This window comes from Atractosteus spatula, chromosome 5 (assembly GCF_055471065.1).
Source record: "Atractosteus spatula isolate fAtrSpa1 chromosome 5, fAtrSpa1.hap1, whole genome shotgun sequence".
Classification (NCBI taxonomy): Eukaryota; Metazoa; Chordata; class Actinopteri; order Semionotiformes; family Lepisosteidae; genus Atractosteus; species Atractosteus spatula.
This window is the reverse complement of record NC_142710.1, coordinates 47,905,035-47,924,773: the sequence shown is the minus strand read 5'-3', so window position 1 is coordinate 47,924,773 and position 19,739 is coordinate 47,905,035. Positions and strand designations below refer to the sequence as shown.

At 36.0% G+C, this 19,739-nt stretch overlaps 1 protein-coding gene across 1 annotated transcript; it reads right to left on the bottom strand.

Annotated features, from left to right (window-relative positions):
- Positions 1 to 741: 741 nt before the first annotated feature.
- On the bottom strand, positions 742 to 18,869 carry LOC148835182 (uncharacterized). The gene is made up of 7 exons (XM_088917969.1): positions 18,791 to 18,869; positions 17,721 to 17,816; positions 15,822 to 15,913; positions 14,906 to 15,096; positions 13,445 to 13,506; positions 10,457 to 10,558; positions 742 to 2,918 (listed from the first exon to the last, which is right to left on the bottom strand). Exons 1-7 carry the CDS (start codon positions 18,791 to 18,793, stop codon positions 2,718 to 2,720), a joined length of 747 nt encoding a protein of 248 aa, XP_088774095.1. The 5' UTR covers positions 18,794 to 18,869; the 3' UTR covers positions 742 to 2,717.
- Between the last annotated feature and the right edge of the window lie 870 nt (positions 18,870 to 19,739).

Here is a 19,739-nt window from a genome sequence, read left to right as displayed (position 1 = left end):
TGCAAGACAATTACTCGGAGTGCACTGCATGCCTTTGCAGTATTCTAAAGTCTCAAGGGAAAAAAGAAACATTAGTTACCTGAGCATCTGCATTTGTTATGCACGGTTAAAAATCAGTTAATTTATTTGATCAAATGTCTAATTTAGCGTGTGAGTCAGCCCACTGGAAAACCGCTTTCTGAAATGTATAATCGTTTTCCTACCTCGAATGATTCTTGATGTTACCATGACAAAGTAGTCACCACATACCTGAAGCAATCAGATGAGGGAGGAACAGAACCAAGACCTGAATTGCAGTTAATTCTCAAGACACAAAACCTGCATTTAAAAAATAAACTGAGCACATGGTACACTGGTCAGTGGGTTTCAGTTCATTAAACAAGCGGCCACAATGACATACTTGTTACAGCTGAAACACGTGGACTACAACTGTGTAAATTAAAGGTGTATATAAACTCTTGCATGTCTGTCTTCTCAAACGAATGAGTGTTCTTAAATGCTCTTAATTTGAAAATGTTTATTTTATTGTTTTAATATGAAATGATATTTGAAACTTTAGATAGTGTTATATGGGAACTGTGGCAGTTTTTGCCAAAGAAAATTAATTTAGTATAATAAAATGGAAAAGCTTTAAAAATGTTAAATTTTAAAACACAAAATAGTTACGGATAATATTTGATCACATTGAGAAATTACTACATGTATTCCAATACTATAAACAAACCTGTTGCAAAACATTGATTTATTAAACAACAGTTTTATTAAATATTTTAATATAAAGAAATGTAATATAATTCACAATGAGTAAAAATCCATACAATGTAAATATACACTTTCATTTGCTTCAGTACCTTATCAGTGTATCATTACAATTATTTCAAAATAACCATAATTATCTCCTTATTAATGTAACGACTAATGCTTTAACAAACATTTTCCCCAAAATATACACTATAGTACTGTTCATAATTTAAATGTTTTGTGTTTGAGGTTTTCTCACTTTAGTATCTAATTATTTATACACTAAAAACACAGACTGTAAAACAGTCTCTATATACAGTGCCCTCCATATTTATCCATATTTTTGATAAATGTTACTGAAAAATGATTCTACAGAAAATGACTGGAATTTTTGCCCTTCTAAATTTTTCAACAAACTATGAAAAGATCAATGAAAGCTTTGTTTTCCACCAAAATTATTCACATCCCTGCCATAAGTTCTTTGTGCATCTTTCACTCCGATCACAATGAAGACACTTCCTGTAGTGTTTTATAGGATTGTGGTATAAATTCTGACCATTCCTTCAGAGAGACTTTTTCTTTTGTGAACTGCTTGAAATTGAAACTACAAAAGGTAGATTGGACTCAGGTCTGGAGGTACTGATGGCCAGTTAACAACACTCATTTTGTATTCACTTAACTTTGTAGAGCGCAATGTATGCTTGAGATCATTATCAAGCTGGAATGTGATTTTCAAATCAGCTTTAACTTTTCTACTAGTGGGTACAAGATTTTTGGCCAAAATGTCCTGGTATATTCTTGAATTCCTTGTTCCTTCCAGTCAAACAAAGGCACCAGGACCAAAAATGCAAAACAACCCTAAAGCAAAGTAGATCCACCTCCATATTTCACAGTGGGCATGATGTATTTCTTGGCACATGCCTCACCTCCTTGGCGCCAAACATAACGCTGTTGAGAATGTACACAAAGCTCAAATATGGTTTCATCTAACCAAAAGACACAGACCCAACTGTCTTATGTCATGGAGATGCAGATTGTTCGATTCCATACAGTCTCTTTGTGTTGAGCCTTCAGAAAATATTCCTTCTTTGTAACTTTGCCATGAACATCATATTCGTGCAGTTGACATTGAATGGTGGTTTTTGAGACATTGTATCCTGATGTTAAAACAGTCAGAGAGATCTGGAACTTTTCAATCCTGGGTTTGTGGTTGTTTCCTAAAAAGATTTTTCTCAGTACATGGTGGTAATTTTTTCTTGTGCCCTTTTCCTGGCACTGTTCCTATGGCCTTGAACTTCTTAATGGTGGACACTATAGTGGAATCTGGTAGGTTCAGCATTTTGTGATATAGCCATTATCCAACTGTTAAAGATTACTGATTCTTTGCCTGCACTTTTGTAAGGATTTTTTGCTTTTCATCTTGATGTGAATGTTGCTGAAGGATTTCCCTGCTACAGTGTTACTTGCTTTTATAGGCCGTAGAAACAGAAAGTCCTAGAATGTTCCAGAAGCTTTACATAAATGTCCAGACTACAGAATGGTGACACAGGATTTTTTTTCTGTAATTTGTGTGTAGAGACTTAGGGGTATAAATAAGTTTGAACATTGTGTTTTTGCAAATGAAACATCACCATTCTTCAGAAAACATATGATGCTGCTATTTTTTACCTAGTTAAAAATTAGCCTATTTTCAGATCATCTGAGCAAAACAAACTATCCACATTTTTCCTATTGAATCACGTTTGTAGTTAAATTTGACACAGCTATGGCTAAATATAGAGGGCAAAAATATTTGTATAACAAATCAATAGTATTTTTTCATAGAGTACCAAAACCATTTTACCTTGCTTACCATCTTCAAATACATTATTTTTACAGAATTTCCCAATTGATGGGTGGCTCATGAATAGGTTGTGAAAGTGGTGCCTTATTTCCTAGGCAGTGATCGAACGTGGGAGTAGTACAGAGGAAGAGGGTTAACACTGAGGGGGTATGCAGGGGCTGGGATATTTAGAATCGTATTCATCAATGAAATTCTGCATGGCCTCAACACAACGCTGCCCGATTTCTTTGAGGTTTGCTTGAAGAGACGACTGGATGGACTGCTCCAAAGAAGGGTCCTTCGCAATCAGCATTTTTGCCACAATTCCAAACGTGTCGCAATCTTGTCTATAGACCTGTAAAGCAAAATATACACAGTCAATCCCTGGGTGGCCAACTGCATCAAAAGTTCAATTTCTTCACAAAATCAAATTGGGCTTCACTTCCATTTACACTTTTACAGAGTTAAACTGTTCAGTTGGTAAGATATCTGCACGTAGTATTCACTGTTGGTTTTATATTGGCAGACAGCATTGAAATCCCCTGTCAATACACTCTGGCAAGGTCTCACTGACAAATTACTAGTTTACCATACTTCACAAATTGATGACTAGCATTATTTTAGACACTGATGGCAATACTTATCCACATATGCCTGAAATCGTATTAGAAGAAAAAACATTTGAACAACATTTCTGCAATGGTCTGCAATGGTCGAGCTCCAGGTTATTTTAAGGATTTATTATGTGAGAATAATCCAGGTCTTAATCTGTCATCAGATGATCCTGGATTTCTTTCCTTGCCAAAGACCACAGGCTCGTGTGCAACACCATGTCTGTGGAACTCATTCCCCAGATCCTTTAGAGACGCTAAAATTGTCAACATGTTTACACTTTATTTTGCCTTGCTTATCTTTTCACTGTAATTTTGAGCATATAATGTAATTCTGCTCTTGGTTTTACTGAGACAATTTGCTGTTCTTTTTTCACTATTTGTTTGCTTTTGTTGTGTACGTGTATACTGTTGCACTTTGGCTTTGTTGAAAAGTGCTCATAAAATTATTTTATCTCAGTATAAATGAACAGAACATTTAAAACCAATCCTATATTTAACCTATATTTAAAACCTGAAAAAGCCGACAAATTAATATCTGATTCCTGTTGTACCGAAGCAGATTTGAAGAAATTATGTGTATAAATGTTATACACAGTACAATCTACCAAGCTAAAATGTTGCTATATTTTTTTATCTTGAATAAAAACCGACTCCACTTCATTATATCTGTTCATAGTCATTTACATGCTAAACAAGATTTGGCCTGTTATAAACAAATTTATAAGAGTCATATAGTGCTTTCTAGATATTTCTTCTTGCAGCTATTCCAAAGTACTTAATTCTTTTGGCAATTGCTAAACTCATAAAAATAAGCGGAGCAAGCACATGTAACCCGGTGTCTGACAGCCAGTGTTTCCAATCGATTCTTGCCGGGAGTCATGGTACTGCTCCATGCCAATCAAGTTGGTGACACAGACATGCTGGAATCAAAATGAAGTTAATGAAAAACATAAAATTGTCACGACAATAGACAAAAGAAGTACTGTTGTTTCTATTTATTGTAAATAGTGTCTGTTTCCCAAGCAAAGATGTAATTTATCAATCATGCATTTCATAGCTCTGTGTTTGCTCAACAACATGTGCCATTCTAATACATAGAATTTAAACCTGAATCTATTGTTTTAGAAAGAATTACACAACACTACCACACCCCAATTCTGTTTTTTAGTTTTCTTTCAGTGCTTCTGCTGGACATCTCTTTAATAACTCATGCTCTGAAACATATTTTTTCTGATCCATGTGGAAAAGCTTAAGCAGAACATAAGTCTCTGGTTTAAATATTAATAAAATATAACAACAAAAATGTAGCATTTCATAGGAACTTTTTTTTAAGTTTGTGACAGAATATTATTAGGCCAAGAATCCCCTTTCCATTTTGGTTTTCCAGTACAGTCTGCCCTGTGTATATTCTCTTATTTCTGTTTAGTTCTTGCCTTCCATCTTTGGCACATCCTCAGGTTTTATTATCTACAGGATAAATGTGCTGAAAGCAAATGGAAATGTGTGATAAATAGTGCATTCTTTTCATCACCTACTCTGAAGGTATTTCCAAAGGTAACTGGCAAAGTACTACAGAGGAACTTGAGGTTCTTAATGATGAATTTATGACATGACTTAGTGTGGCACTTTTTATAATACAAGTGAAAATGTATTTGTAAAAGCATCTAAAATAAGTACTAAATACTATATGTGATAACAAATAATATCATACATGTCTTAAAATAGGTTTCAGAAAGCAATAAATACGCAATGAAAATAACCAGTAAAGTGAAAAGTTAACAGGAGTTACTTGTTCCATATAAGGAGAAATGTTGAGCATTTTAAGCGTTTTGGAAGTTGCTGAAACCCATAATTACTAGTCTTTCTAAGCAAACTGCATTAAATTACAGCTTAGCTGAGATATGCAAAAATAGAAGGAGTCAATTATTTACAAATAAGAGAAGCTGGTATGTCATCTCAGTGTTCCACCCAGCAATGGAAGGAGGAGGCCTTAAAATAAGACGCATGACCGGAAAGAGAGATGCTGACTTGTTGTCTGTACTGTCATGTGCATTCAATTACACCAGACTGGATTAGCGTCTCAGGGCTCTGGAGCATTCAAGGCTAGTGTTTACACATGCTAAGCTATTTATGAAATGTAAAATCTTACCCCTTTTCTGTAACACAGAAGAGGATTACAAAATCTTTCAAGACTTCTGAAACAGCGAAGTAAATCAAAATTAATTAAAATCCCTCCTGTCTTCTACTAAACTATTTTGGCCTGGTTATCAAGAAGCTCATATTTTGTAATAAATTACCATTGACATTAGTATTAATTACAGGATAATTTCCATCCAGTATCTTTTATGTGAAGGCTTCAGTCACATATAATCTTCTTAAAGAGGTCATCATCATAAAAGCACTAGTTAATCTTTCTTGAGAAATAGCAGGTAGAAAGGGAGTTATACTGTTATGATTGCTTCTACCCAGAGTGTACGATGACATGGCAGTTAATGCTACAGCCACACGTTCTGTGTGGAGTTTGCATGGTCTCCAGATATTCACGTGGGGTTTCTTCAGGTAATTAAGTTTCCTCCCTTCTCATGAAGATATGCATCCTAGGTTAATGGGTCTCTCTAAATTGTTCAAGCAGGCTGCAAAGGGACAATTAGCAGTTAATTCCACTCTGAAAAGAGAAAATAAACATGTTTTGGCAGTTGGGTCTTCTTCAGCTGCAAGCTTTTCTTTCTTTCCTTTCTTTCTACTTTTCAGCATGGAATTAACCTCTAATTGTTTCGAAATTGTGCCTTTGTGTGTTGTGTGTATGTGTCCTGTGATGCACTGGTGTCTTATCCAGGATGGAGTCCCAGTTTGCACCCTATGCCTCTGTGATAAGCTCCAGGCTGCTGTTACCCTTACCAGTAATAACTGGTTTTCTGATAAAGGAATGGTTGGATTGCTTTCATATAACAATTTAACTTGACTTTTCTGCAATATTTTCCTAAGGATTACCCGTTAAGTCATTTCCATCCAGATCCCATGCTTTTCTAATCCCTCACAAGCTTCTCCTGTGCCCCTTTATGCCCCTTCCAGCTTCCATAAAAGTTGAGCATCTCCCCCAATGAACAAGTTCATTTGCTTCTCTGCAGCCATAAAACTCCTCAAAGATGAAGATTGTCTCTGTTTATGAGAAAGCTTGGAACAAACTACAACATTTTAAAGAAAATAATCAATGGTTTAAACCAGTTTCTATACACGTAACTTGAATGCGATGCATTTCTGGAACGATTGATGCTTTAATATGGAAATGACAGGAGCTAAAATAGAAAGTGGGTTTTGCACAAATATAAACATAAAGGGAAGCAAAGCATAAAAAGATTCTGGTAAACAGTGAAAGTGACACACATTAAGTCTTTTGTAACCAGCCATTTCCTTCTGAATCTTTTTTTCGGTATATGATTTTTCCCTGTATATATTTCAGTGGTTTATCATCTTTGTTTTTGCCAGATATTCTAACTGGCATGCAAATAGTGCTGTTTGCTTCAATGTACTTAGATTTGGTACAACAGCTCTCTATCCTTCACCAGTATAGTTTCATGATATCTGCTTCATTACCGTTAATGATGATAATCATATTTTCATTCACAATTTATGCTGTGTTACTGACAAACTAGTATCTATTTTAAGCTTCATCTGAGCAATTTTACCACGGTTTAAAATAAAACAAACACATAGTCATGAATTAGTACTGTGACAGAATAATTCACATAAGTTCACATTAACTTAAGAGACAGTACTACCTGCATTAACAGGACCTGCTATTGGTGAAGGTTTCCATACATTTAGCAAGCTTTGTGACCAAAATCTTAAAGCACTTTTAATTTTTTAATTCAGGCTTTATGGTGTTCAGAGATCAAGCTGCTTTTTAAAGCTGGTTAATTTTTCATTGGAATGTGTATGTGAAGCCTTCCACTACTTGTACGGCCAATGATAGGAAGTGGGATGAAATGTACTCATCAAGGTTCAATCTTTTTTCCAGACACTGGCAGATTCTTATAAAGTAAGCAGTGCTCTGTCGGTGGACAGAGTGTTATTCAGTAAGCTAGAGATCAGATGTTAAGAAAAACTGAGCAACAGATTCACCTCCCCCAGTGTCTCTGTACTTCATTTTCTGCCTGTTATTTTGTTTTAGACATATGATGGATTTTTGTAATACCCTGGGCTCTGGATTTTTAGAATAGATTCCTACTGTATGTCAGTCCTGAGACCGGGGGGGGGGGTAATTCAAGGTTTCTGAACATACTTCTCTCAAAAAAACTCAAGGATGGCAAGATAATGTACTGCTATAGAATGTCACACATCAAAGCTATTCTTTAAACTTGCCTTTGATGGGAACAAGCAATGTCAGGTGTCTGGGGCTCACAGACTCCCAGTTCAAGTTCTTGTTGTTATCTTTCAAAGTGAGCTCACTGTAGCACTGACATGAGAACTTGGCACATGCCAGCCATAATTCAGTGTCTGAACTAATCATGAACATACTAAATTTTATGGTAATGGAAATAAAACTGCAATTTTAAAGATGAAGTATCAATTTCAGAAATGAAGCTCAGTATGTTACAGTTAAATTAATTTTTTTTTTAAGTTACTTGTTTCTTGAAGTCCCAGATATCTTTTTTATTATTGGAATCTGCTCTTCCAAACATTTCCACTTAAATCCCAAAAGTCCCCTAGTTGGTTTTTTTGAGGAGTGTGAAATTTGAGCCCCAAAGTATTCTGGCTGTCCTAGTTTTCAGTAAAAGGAAAGGGAGCCTTATTAATCCTAAGACATGCAAGGTAATAAAAGGAATTTACTGCATCTGTACTGTATGCTGCATCTTTGCAATTTCTTCAATGGCAGAATTTGAGTGTGGGTTGCATTTAAATTGAATTTGCATACAATTTAGCTCTAAAATGATCTCTAATCTGTGACTCTGAGCCGTAAAACTAGATGGAAATTACAGTTTTGAATATTCTAATCTTCAAATGCCAAGAGGTCCATCTGTTTAACAGAGCTGTCATGCACTCTGCCATCTTCCGATGTCTAATGACATTAATGAGTTTGAATCCCTGAGCTTCCCATCTGGCTACCACCTGCACTGCTCTTTGTTAGTACCTGCTCCTCTGTCGGTCCTGAGCACAGCAGCCTCCTCTGTTGACATTCCCACAGTCAAAAAACTTTCAACGACCTCTGATTAAAGCTTTCAGTGACTATGTTCAGAAAACGAGCTGGGCTGGAACTGCACAGCAAAACACATATTTGTTAAAGATGAATAAAGGTACCGGGTTCAACACTGTTATATTTAATACATTAAACAGGTCACTATCAATAGCTCCTCCCTTTAACAGAATGGAATACCACTGCACCAGTTAACAGTTTACTTGACTGTCCTCTTTCAGGACAGGGCAAGTGGCTGTTGCAAGGACAGACCATCAGGAGGTCAATTTGTTCTGTAGATTTCCTTAATCTGACTGAAAATCTTGTCGTCTTTGAACTGCCTCTTTTTCATTATAATGCCTAGAAGCAGCACCAGAAAAAGCTACTTTTAAAAGTTAATCCATTACAGTTACAAGGTACATGCATAAGTAATGACTTGTTTCAATTAATAAAAAAAATTGTTATTTTATTTATATATTTATATAGTAACTATGCACACACTACATAGATCACTGTAAGCGATACCTTTTTTTAAAGTATTTCCTCCAACTTCATCTTAATTTTAAAATGTAATCCCTTATACAAGTTACTTGTAACTATAATGAATTACTTCTTAAAAGTAAGCTTCCTTACCAACACTACCTAGGGGGATGGGATCATAATGCACAGTCAGTCTTTTTAGTCTTGAAAGTCTTTTTCCTCCAGGTGCTCCATTTTCCCCCTACAGTCCAAAGACATTCTATTCTATGTCTTCTGGGAAAACTGGCCCTGGTGTGAGTATGAGTGTGTGATGGACTGGTGTCCTGTCCAGGGTATTTTCCATCTTGTGTCCATAGCTTGCTGCATTAGGGTCCAGCTACCCTGCGACCCTGTATTAGATGAAGCAGTTAGAAAATGGATAGAAGTAATGTAATTCAGTACCTACAGTATATGAACCGCTTGCTAAACCCCAAAGCTATTGTAACTCTGGGTTGCTTACTTTAAATTGCAACAGTCAATGCGTATAATAATATATCCTTTAGTAGTTAATGAGGCAGAAACTTTCTTTGATGTTTTAATTTCTGGACACATTTTTCCTGCTTTGAGGCAGTCTGGATCTCATTAGGCTTAGTGATTCATACAACACATTTATTGTGCCATTTGTTTCCATCTTTGGAATGCTGTTAAAATGTGGTTAAATAAACTGTCATTCATCCTTATTAAAATTAAGTATGTACAACATGTCTGTGGAGAATTTAAGATATATTGTGCATGTTCTGCATCTATTCAGCAAAGTCCACAAACCCCACAGGTCCCTGAAGCTTGTTAGGTCGAATTTTTGATTCTGTGCTTTACTTCTGAGGTTGTAGCAGAAAGCTGTGTCAGGGTGCGACCCAGAGCTGCAAAGGCAACATGTCAGAACAGAGGGTCAAAGACTTCCTCAGGCCTCTTCTCCACTATTTTACTTCCCCAATGCATGATCACACTGACCTCTCTATATCCTTTCAGTGGGATTCAAAAGACTCTTACGCAAGTAAGACATCGGGGACTATAATCAACCTTAGTCTGGGTTCACATATTTTCCCAGCACTCAATAATCAATTAATGTCTTCTTAAACTCTTTCAGTTCACAGATTCTGCCTTTCACACTTCTCCTTTGGAATCTGAGTCTAGATTATTGCCTCATCTTCACCTTCACCTACGGTCTCCGCACCCCACGTCTCTCCTTCTTTTTCCTGCCCTCTACCTCTCTTCCTTACACAACACAAGAGGCTCCACAGCCGAAACACTGTACTTTATCCTCTTCCTCTTTTCTTTTCAGTGCAGAATTAGCCCTTTCTTGCTGATCATTTTTTCCACTGTACACTGCTTTACTTTTTACAAAACTACAAGAAGAACACATTCTCCATCTATCATAACCTACTGCCGTTTAGGCTAGAGATGTGAATATATTTTGTAGCGTATTATATTCTATATGACGCATACCAACATATTTGTCATTTGCACTAAGAAACACTGAAAATCACCTTCCACAGCAGAAGATAAATGCAAGTTCCTAAAAATTTGGGGCATCATTTGCCATAGCACAGCACATCTGTTACAGTGAGGGAAAGTGTTTGAAATTACCTCTTCAATTTCTCTCCTCTTCTGCTGGATTGCCCGGTTTCGCAGTGCTGCTCTCATGACTGAAGGAGGCAACTCCGTGTTAGACAGACCATCCTCTGTGACCTTTTGTTGGGTTTTATTGAAAAAGAGCAAATACAAAGGTGAGGCATTTGAAGCATATACAGCAAGGCATGGGAACTTGGGGTATAAAGCCTGAAATCCACCAGACACATGGCCATATTAAGGTAACAAATGGTTTGATGAATATGAACATCTCCTTCTTAGGAAACATCTCAGATATTACGTCCTTAAAAAAATCCCCCCCTAAAATTCCTTTTTCAGAAATTCTCTTGTTGCCCTTGAAGCTAAATAAAGCTATTCCTTTTAAAAGACATTTTATAATTAATGATCCTTGTACTAACATCATTCTTTCAATTGTGAAAGCTGTCAAAGTCATTATAGTTTGTACTGCCACCGATCTTTCTCTATAGACTATGATTAAGCTTTGTGTTTCCTCATAATTTAACAAGTGTTACCCTTATCTAACACTCACATACTGGTCATGTATTAACACTGAAGCTACATCACAGAGATACTAGAAACAGCAATTTTAGAGGTAATCATATCTGTATACTGACTAATTTAATGTCCCTGTTATTCTAATTGTGGCAGTGGACTTTACAAAACTCCATTTATTTGACCTTGTCTTTACTTAAGTATTTTAGCCACCAGAACAAGACTCCTAATTATCATAGCTTTCAATTACCCTGAAGATAATGCCCTTTGCACCTGGCTCTGTCTCCTCTTGACTATAGACCTTCGTAGTAACCAGCTCATCGCTAATTGTGTAGCAGTCTGTGAAAATGCGATTTGTTTCCTGGCACAGCTTTTGGTTTTTTTGTAGTTGTTTCAAATGGGTAAAAAGAAGGCCACATGCTACCAGTACAAAATCCACTTTTGCAAGTATTGCAACAGGCTATGCAAATGTTCTGCAAAATGAGTTGCTAATTTATTTTTTGCATTAATTTCTGGTCTCTGTAATATAAGAAATGTGCAATGGGACACATTCAAAGACTGGAAGTGCAAAAAAAGGGTAAAGACTGATAATAAGAAAAGGCATCTAATCAAGCAGTTACAGTTCCACTATAGCAAGATGTATCTAAGTCACATTTCTTTCTGTCAGAATGATTTCTGCTAAGTGTGGTCTAAGGGTATCTCTGTTTTCAACTAACCTCTAAGACAGTGTTTTAATACACTAACCTCGAAAGTAACCATTGACTCTTGTTGATTTATCTTATGTTCTCAGAGATGTTCAAACTTCAAACAGATCATTTAGGCCAATAATTATCACCCAGATATATAAAAGCTTAGAAGTAATATCAGTTTCCCTAAATGTACCATAAATGAAACACAGTCATATTTTACCTTTTTCTTAACCAGCTTAAGCCTGTTGAAACACCTGAAGAAACCATTATGAAGGTATATTTTCAGGAATATGTTATACTGAAAGGTTAAACAATCTAAATATCTACAGCCTTAATAAGAAAATATTAAAATGGAACTTGATTGATTCACAACCGAACTGACGTCTTCAAAATCAACTGCGAAACATGTCAGAGGATACAAGTGGAAATTAACGAGAACTGCATTTAAACTGAGAATAGGAGGCTTCCATTTTCATACAAGGGGTGTGGCAATCTGGAATAAGCTACTAGTCATGCTTTGGGAACCGGTGGCTTCTCTTTAATTAATTCGCTATTACCACAACAACAAGCTAGACGGACTGAGTGGCCTCCTCTTGTTCAACACTTTTCTTTCTTATATGCTTAAGAAACATCCCATGGCAGGCTGTCTTTTTTCTTCTAACATCCATGTGACTTCCATAGCAAAATCAATTAATTATCATACTTTTACAATACATGGTGTCCAACATCTTTATAGAAACACTACAGGTGCACCAATCGTTTAGACATCGAGCAAATGGCTTCTTGGGACATACACCAGTAACGCTTCACAAGGAAATTGCTTTTATGCTCCAAAAAGGATTCCAGATGGAGCATGACTAATACAACATTCAATTCACCTAAGGAACACTTACATTTTAAGAGACTGTTGTTCTTACAGGTATTTAATTCACAGTTGATTAATAAAAGCCGGCAACATATTTTCTACATGGAAATAGTTTTAGTAGTTTGAATGATCTTTATGATTTCTGTGGACTACACAGCAGTATCAAGCTAACCATATCTTGAAGAAAGATACGCTACAACAGCTGAGATGAAACATTCAAGGGGCAGTCTGATTCAGTGGTAACAACAGTGCCCCGGTCATTCTCATGGTATGGTGTTTCCATTTCTGAAATATTTTAAGTTTCAGTTTACAACACTTACAGTATACAGAAAAGATTTAACTTTGGCTTCCTTTTCATACATATTTTTCATACATACTGGGCAAACTCCAATCATCTGTAATATTAAAGCTTTGAATTAAGTTTAGAATATGCAATGAATTATCACAAGCTGTAGCTGGGACTGCGACTACTGTTTTGATGAGTCTGTGAATGTCAGACACAACATGAAAATTCCAGTTCAGCAAAAATAAATGTGTTAGGCACAAAAGAGCTTAATGTGAAGTGAACTATAATTAAATGCAAGGTATTCAATTAAAGATTTGTTTTTGTCCTTTCTTTAAACATACATATTTGTGTTTTTCTTTGTTTTTTTTAAAGCCACCCTGTGAGGTTCCCAGGGAAAACAGGTAGGAGTCTTTGCAATTCAGTGTGAGTAGGTTTAATAAATCCAAGGGATTTTAAGGTATTGTCAGACATAAACATGACAGGATTAAGATTGTTAAGAGCATAAAATCCTCATATTATTTTAGAGAAAGATATCCTTTACTGGGAATAATCTGGTGAGTCTCAAGGAGAAGAATAAAGTTTATGCTGTATTGTACTATTGTTTGAGACTTCTGTTCTTGTTAAACATAACTGAAAATCAACATAGTCCTTACCTTAATTGAGAAGATCTCAAGTTCCTTTTCTCTACTTTTGCTTTTGAATGACTTCTGAACATCTAAAAAAAAACTGTGTTTCAGTAATAAAGTAACATGCAATGTAATCATATTTTCAACAGGAATTTTGCAAAACTAAAGTCAGAAAGCCACAGTCCTTCAAGCTTTATATGTAGTTATAAATATTCAGTGAGTAAGAATATCGAAAACTTGTTCTCTTGTACTAATTAAGAAAATAATTTGGTTTACTTTAGTCATTTCGAGCCCAGCTGTAATGAATACCAGAAGACCAGGCCCCTGACAGAGACTGTAAATTCAAGGAGCAATGAATCCCATGTTTAAATGCCCAGAGTAATGTACAAACTGCAGAGCTGCACTCTACACAGAATTAAGGATGAAGCACATCAGCAGGCTAGTCTGTCTGGGAGCCCAAACATAATTTAACATTAGTTACAAAATAAACTGCTGATTGTGTTTTTCCTGTAAGAATATTTCCCTCTCTCTCTTTCTAAAAAATCCCATAAGGTTTTCTATATGACTTTGAAATCGACCCTGGAAGATTTCACAGCAGTGTTCTTACACACAAGCATAGCTTTTCTATTGCTCATTATTTACAGCTGGCTTTGTGCCCAGCCATTCTTTCACAGAGGCGTCGGTGAGTCACCCAGCTTCTCTGCTACACCAGTATAAGAGACCTCATAATATGCAGCCACCCGAATATGCTTGATGCTTCAGGTTTAAATTAAAACAGATTTAATTTTTTCTTCAGAATATTTAGACGCTATGAGCTACCAGTTACCAGAGTTACCAGTGACTTAAAGCATAAGAATGGTTTTGCATGTGCATCTGAAACATAAAAGTATTCCTTCTGCAATACTTATTTTTCTTAATTTTATTTGCACAGTTCGGAAATTAATATTCATTGGAATATGTTATTGCAGCCACTGACATATTTGCAGCGAACAAAAATACCAGTGTTGAAAGATTTACAGCAGTCATATACTGTCAATAATATAAGAATAAAGTAATAAAGTCCCTGTGATAAACTACATTTGTATCTCATTAGCAATTTTGCTTATTTCTTAGCTGGAAAGTGAACATTTTAAACAACATTAGTGACCCTTAAATCATAAAACTGGTAGCTCAGCACACATTTGTAAATATTACACCAATCTGAGTGGAAATGTGAATATAATCTTATCTTATACATTGTTTATTATTTAAAAGACAATTTACAATATCAGGTTAGAGCGGCTCCTTGATCATCATTTCATCATTGGAATAATTTCAACAAAATTCAACAGCGCCATCTGCCGTCTATGAGCTCACTTGAGCAAGTTTCCTTTGAAAGCGCCCCCTTGTGGAATACCATTGTAAAATGCCAATAAACCCTTTAATGTTCCGTTGACACACCTGCACAACTTAAGATGCAACTCTTTCCTTTCTCAGGATGCGACATACCATTTTGATCTTTTGATGTCCCTTTTGAACATTTGTTATCTTTCTTTAAATCAGACTTGCTACCGGGTGAGGGAGAGGATGTATTCTTTGGAGGCAGAGTCCGATGTGATCTCTCAACTGAAACTGATCTGTATCTTCGGAATCTGAAACTAAACCCAGGTTTTCTGAAAGCATGGTCTTCCCTTTTATACCTAAAAAAGACATGCAAAAGATGTCAGCCTTGACATCAAAACAAGTGGTTCTACAAAATTAAGAAATTTCATCCATCCACTCATTTTCTATCTGCTTAATCCAAATCAGGATTGCAGGGAAGTCACACCCTATCCCAGCAAGCAACAGGTGCAAGGCGGGGTACACCTTGGATGGGACACCACTCAAATACAGAACACACTGAAACACAAACACACACACTCGCACCAGGGCCAATTTTACCAGAGACTAATTAACCAGTATGTTTTTGTTCTGTACAAGAAAACCAGAGCACCCAGAACTAATCCATGCAAACATGGGGAGAACATACAAACTCCATACAGATAGCACTCCAGGTCTGGAACTGAACCCAGGGTTCCAACACTGCAAGGCAGCAATGCTAAACAAAGTACCATTGTGCTGCCAATTAAGAAAATCCATACGACTCCTTATTACTTAAACTATAAAGTAAAACAGTCTTTAAAAAACAATAATGCTAGTGTAAAAAGATACGTTAAGAAAAATTAGCAAGTTAATTAATTTAGCCTTTGAAATATTGAATTACAGCCTTGCATAAAAATGTATTGACCTGTCATGGCATTTTATGTTCTTTTCCTATTTTCTTCATTACTCTTTCCCAAGAGACCCACAAACTAACTGTGTGTATCTACGCATCATGACAAATGTTTGTCTTGTGTTGATAAGCACCTCAGTCTTCACGACTCACCGAGGTTTGATGAAATGTCTGTTCAACCTTGGCTTGAAAAAAACTGGAGCTCTCATAGGGCTTTTGCTTTTTCTGATAAGTCTTCTTTCATCCTAAACATACAAGTTAGAAGTTACAGCAGTTACTTAAGGTTTCAGCTTATCGGAAGGGCTTGTGTACAGTCATCTCAAACATAAAAAATAGTGATTTCCAAAAGACGTTCCATACAATTACAGTTCATTCTGTACATTTGCATCACAATATCTTAGAGTTTTATTTACAAATATTACTCTGTGCAGACAAATTAAACTTTCTACATATTTTCAATGGCTCTGTCACAGTGATAATATCCTCCTATGATAATGGAGGACATGACTGAGGGAATTTAAGACCTTTTAATATATATCTATGCACATAATTCTTGGATATGTGAAAACTTTAATATGTTTCTGTCAAATTCATGTTGTTGATTATTTCCATCTTGTTTTGCATGTCCTGTATTCTTGTGTTAGGAGTCCGTGAAAGAAGGTCCATTCTATCGAAAACGGGATTTTTGTTATTTTCATATTGAAGCTATGCCAAACCACACAACATTTGTTTACTTTAAATATATCCAATGCAATGATTTACTATTCTTTTCTTTTAGTGACTTTCTGGTTATAAAAGGTTATGCACCTACACACACAAACATTTTCTCTACATTCATTCTAAACATCAATGTTAATAACAGCACCCTTGAGAAGGATTTCTGAAATGTGAGGATCTGCACAATTCTAAGCCACCACAGCCAGCAACATGAATTTAATCATTCTGATGAAACCACCAGATAATCAGTTTTTCTACTGAAACATTTCTTCTGCTGCTATCCACTTTCTTCAATATAATTCTCAACCGCCATATACATTTTCTTCCACGTTTCCAGAATCTCCAGAGTCCTTTTGTACAGTATGATTCCAAAGAGAGAATGCAGCTCTCCAAAGATTTTCATAACAAAGGCCTGCCTTTAGGGATCTAGTGAAGTACTCTAAGGCAGGAATAAAACCATGATTGTAATGGGAGGTTGGCTCACTTATGTAGTAAAAAATGTACTGAATATTAAGTATAAGGTCATCAAAGCCTCAAAGAATAATTGATACACTTACAAAGAATAAACCATGCTAAAAATTGCAAAGTGGGACGATTGTGTATACATGAAACATGTGGCACACTGGCTATTTGTGATTGCTGGAAAAAAGTCATTATGAGACAAAGCATTGCAACACTCGTAACACAAGATCATTCTGAAAGCCCTGGCTCCTTCCATGCCAGAGTTTATAACTTAGAGCTCATCACTGGCGGTATTTTGAAAATAATCAAAAATAAAAATGACCTTTTTTTCCTGATATGGCGCACAACGTTGAAGAAATGGCTTGTACAAACCCAAGCAGGAAAAACGGTGGCCTTCTGTTTAGTGTTTTATTATTTAGCTCTATGGCAACAAATGTGAACCTCCCTTCCCATGCTCCCAGACAATGCATTCTCACACAAACTGGAAGGAACTGAACCCTTGTAGTGCTGTGAATTTGAGTTGTGCACACATTTAAACCTGCCTTCTCTTTCTGAAACTAAAGGTGCAATGCAATTCAAAAGTAAGAGGATCTGAAGACTGACACATCTTATGTCTGGGGACAAGACTGAGGGATTCCAGAAGATTGATGAGGGAAGTAAAATTTATTTGCAGCCTAGGCCTACTACCTCCGGTCATTCACCTAGAGAATTTTCTGCTGTATATGACTTCCCTTTCGAGTTCACATTCAAAACTTGGTAAACATCCTCTGTTCTTACTATCAGAAAACGATTTTTGTTTTCGACTTATGGGAAAACATTAATGAGTGATTTGCTTGAGAAAGAATTTTGCACACTAGTAGTACTATATTTTACCTTACTTTCCCGATTGCTGCTACCACAGCGCTTCTTTTTCTGTCTCTGTGCCTTGGCTTCACTGCTGCGCTCTCGGGGTCTTGAGGAACTGGAACTCTGGACAGCACGTTATTATAAGCATGATGTCCGAGTTTTCAGACTTTTCACAAGCTGCCAGTTAATCTACAAGAAAACTGGTTTGGAAACCCATGCTAAAGTATTACATAAAATTAAATAAAATTTTGAATATATAAATCCAAATATATAAAAAGACGCATACAAAGTAGTTTATATTTTAAGGTGGGGTGTGTTGGGTATTTGGCTATATTACACCTGTCCATTAAGATTTCTGGTGCTCTGTGCAATTTAAATGTTACAAACACAAAAAGACCACAAACCTTTCTTCGAGAATGCCGAAAAATACTAAATGAAAAGGGAAAATACCGGAAATGACAGAAGATCCAAATGTTAGAAAGTGGAAGCAACAAGACTACTGTATTTCATTCTTGCAATACATTTTAAAAACGACATATGGAAAGACGGCAGTTTTCGTTTTGGATCATTCAAATTAAAAATTCAAATATTTAACCATCCCCGACTTCCATGCAGTAAATATTGTGTTTTACCAGGCTGAGATGCTAAAATAAACTAAATATAGTGTAGATAGTGGCAAATTCCCTGAAATAAAGGGAGACAGGTCGAAATAATTCGAATTAATTAATTAAATCATAGACTTAGGTCTAACAAAGAAAAACATTCTTCCGCGTTTAATAGACTTGACTGAAGTTACTTCCTAGAAAACATCGGCTATCATGCAACGCGTCGCAGTTTGAAGTAGATTTTAAATGTCAAGTAAACTTAATAAATCCTAAAGTTAAAAGTTAATAAATCCTAAAAAAAAAGTAATAACCTCTGTTTTACAGACTTTGAAACTCTGTTGTTTTGTACTAAGCAGTTATGTTTGTAAATAGTCCATGTAGAATGCGCAGTATAAAATGTAATTTCTGCTTCTGCTTAATTATTATTTTGTAGCAGGCATTGCATTGTGTGATTTCAGTGTCAGCCTGCACGATTACGCAAAATTCACTTACCATTTTGCTTTTGTAAGAACAGCAGATGTTTTGATGAAGCGCTTTCCCTCGTCAGTGTTACTACCGCTTTGGTGCCTCAGATATTATTTGTCTAATATATAAGTACGTCACACCATTTTTACCTGCTGGAGTGACTGAAACCGAAACAATGTTCCTAAAAACAGAGCTGTTCTGCCAGCTATCCTTATAATCGGTTACTATAGGACTCCTTAAGAAGAGAAGATATGAAACCTATACCACAATGTATGCATTGTGATGTGGAGCCTGCTGCCTGAAACATACTGATAAAATTTCACATTTTCAATGGCATCATAAAGTGTTAATATTAATACCATCTGTGTATGTATCACACATAGATCTTATGCAAGGTTGGCCTTGTGAAAAGTCATTTGAAGATACGGAAAAACCGAGCACACCTAATAGTTTATTTTCTAAAGTAAAATAGTAAGGTGAAGTAATCCTGAATAAATTCTAAGCAATGGGTACAAATTACAAAATGATGTACAGTGAAACTACACGAACCTTCACGCATAAGTGATTAGTACCGAGTTACTATTTCCAGGCGGACATGGCAAGATGATTAAGTGATTAATGTTTCTTTACCGTCACGGTCTGAGATCAACTGAAGACCTTGAAAAATTGCTAAACTGAAGCGTGATAATAAGATATGCCACTGAAGTAGTTTTTTTTAATTATTTCTGAAACAAAATGTTAATTAATGTTTTGTGTTTATTAATTAATGTTATTTATCATCCCTACTTTCAGCAAATTAAAACTATCTTCTGGTGGAAATCAATAATAAAGCATGTGCAGCTTTGTTTCTGGGAAAATCTCAGCCTTTTTTATTTGGTCTGGCTTCTTAAAGCTGCGCTTTTACAACGTACACTGTGTGTACAGTCCATTGCTCAGTATGCTACCAGTACCTGGCAGCCCAGCTGCCTACCCTGTG

Excerpts from the sequence above, each read along its gene's own strand:
- LOC148835182 (XM_088917969.1), bottom strand. Across the intron at positions 13,507-14,905 it reads GACATCAAAAGATCAAAATG|ATGTTCAGAAGTCATTCAAA; the intron begins GTATGTCGCATC and ends GTTTTTTTTTAG. Across the intron at positions 2,919-10,456 it reads AGAGGAGAGAAATTGAAGAG|GTCTATAGACAAGATTGCGA; the intron begins GTAATTTCAAAC and ends TTTGCTTTACAG.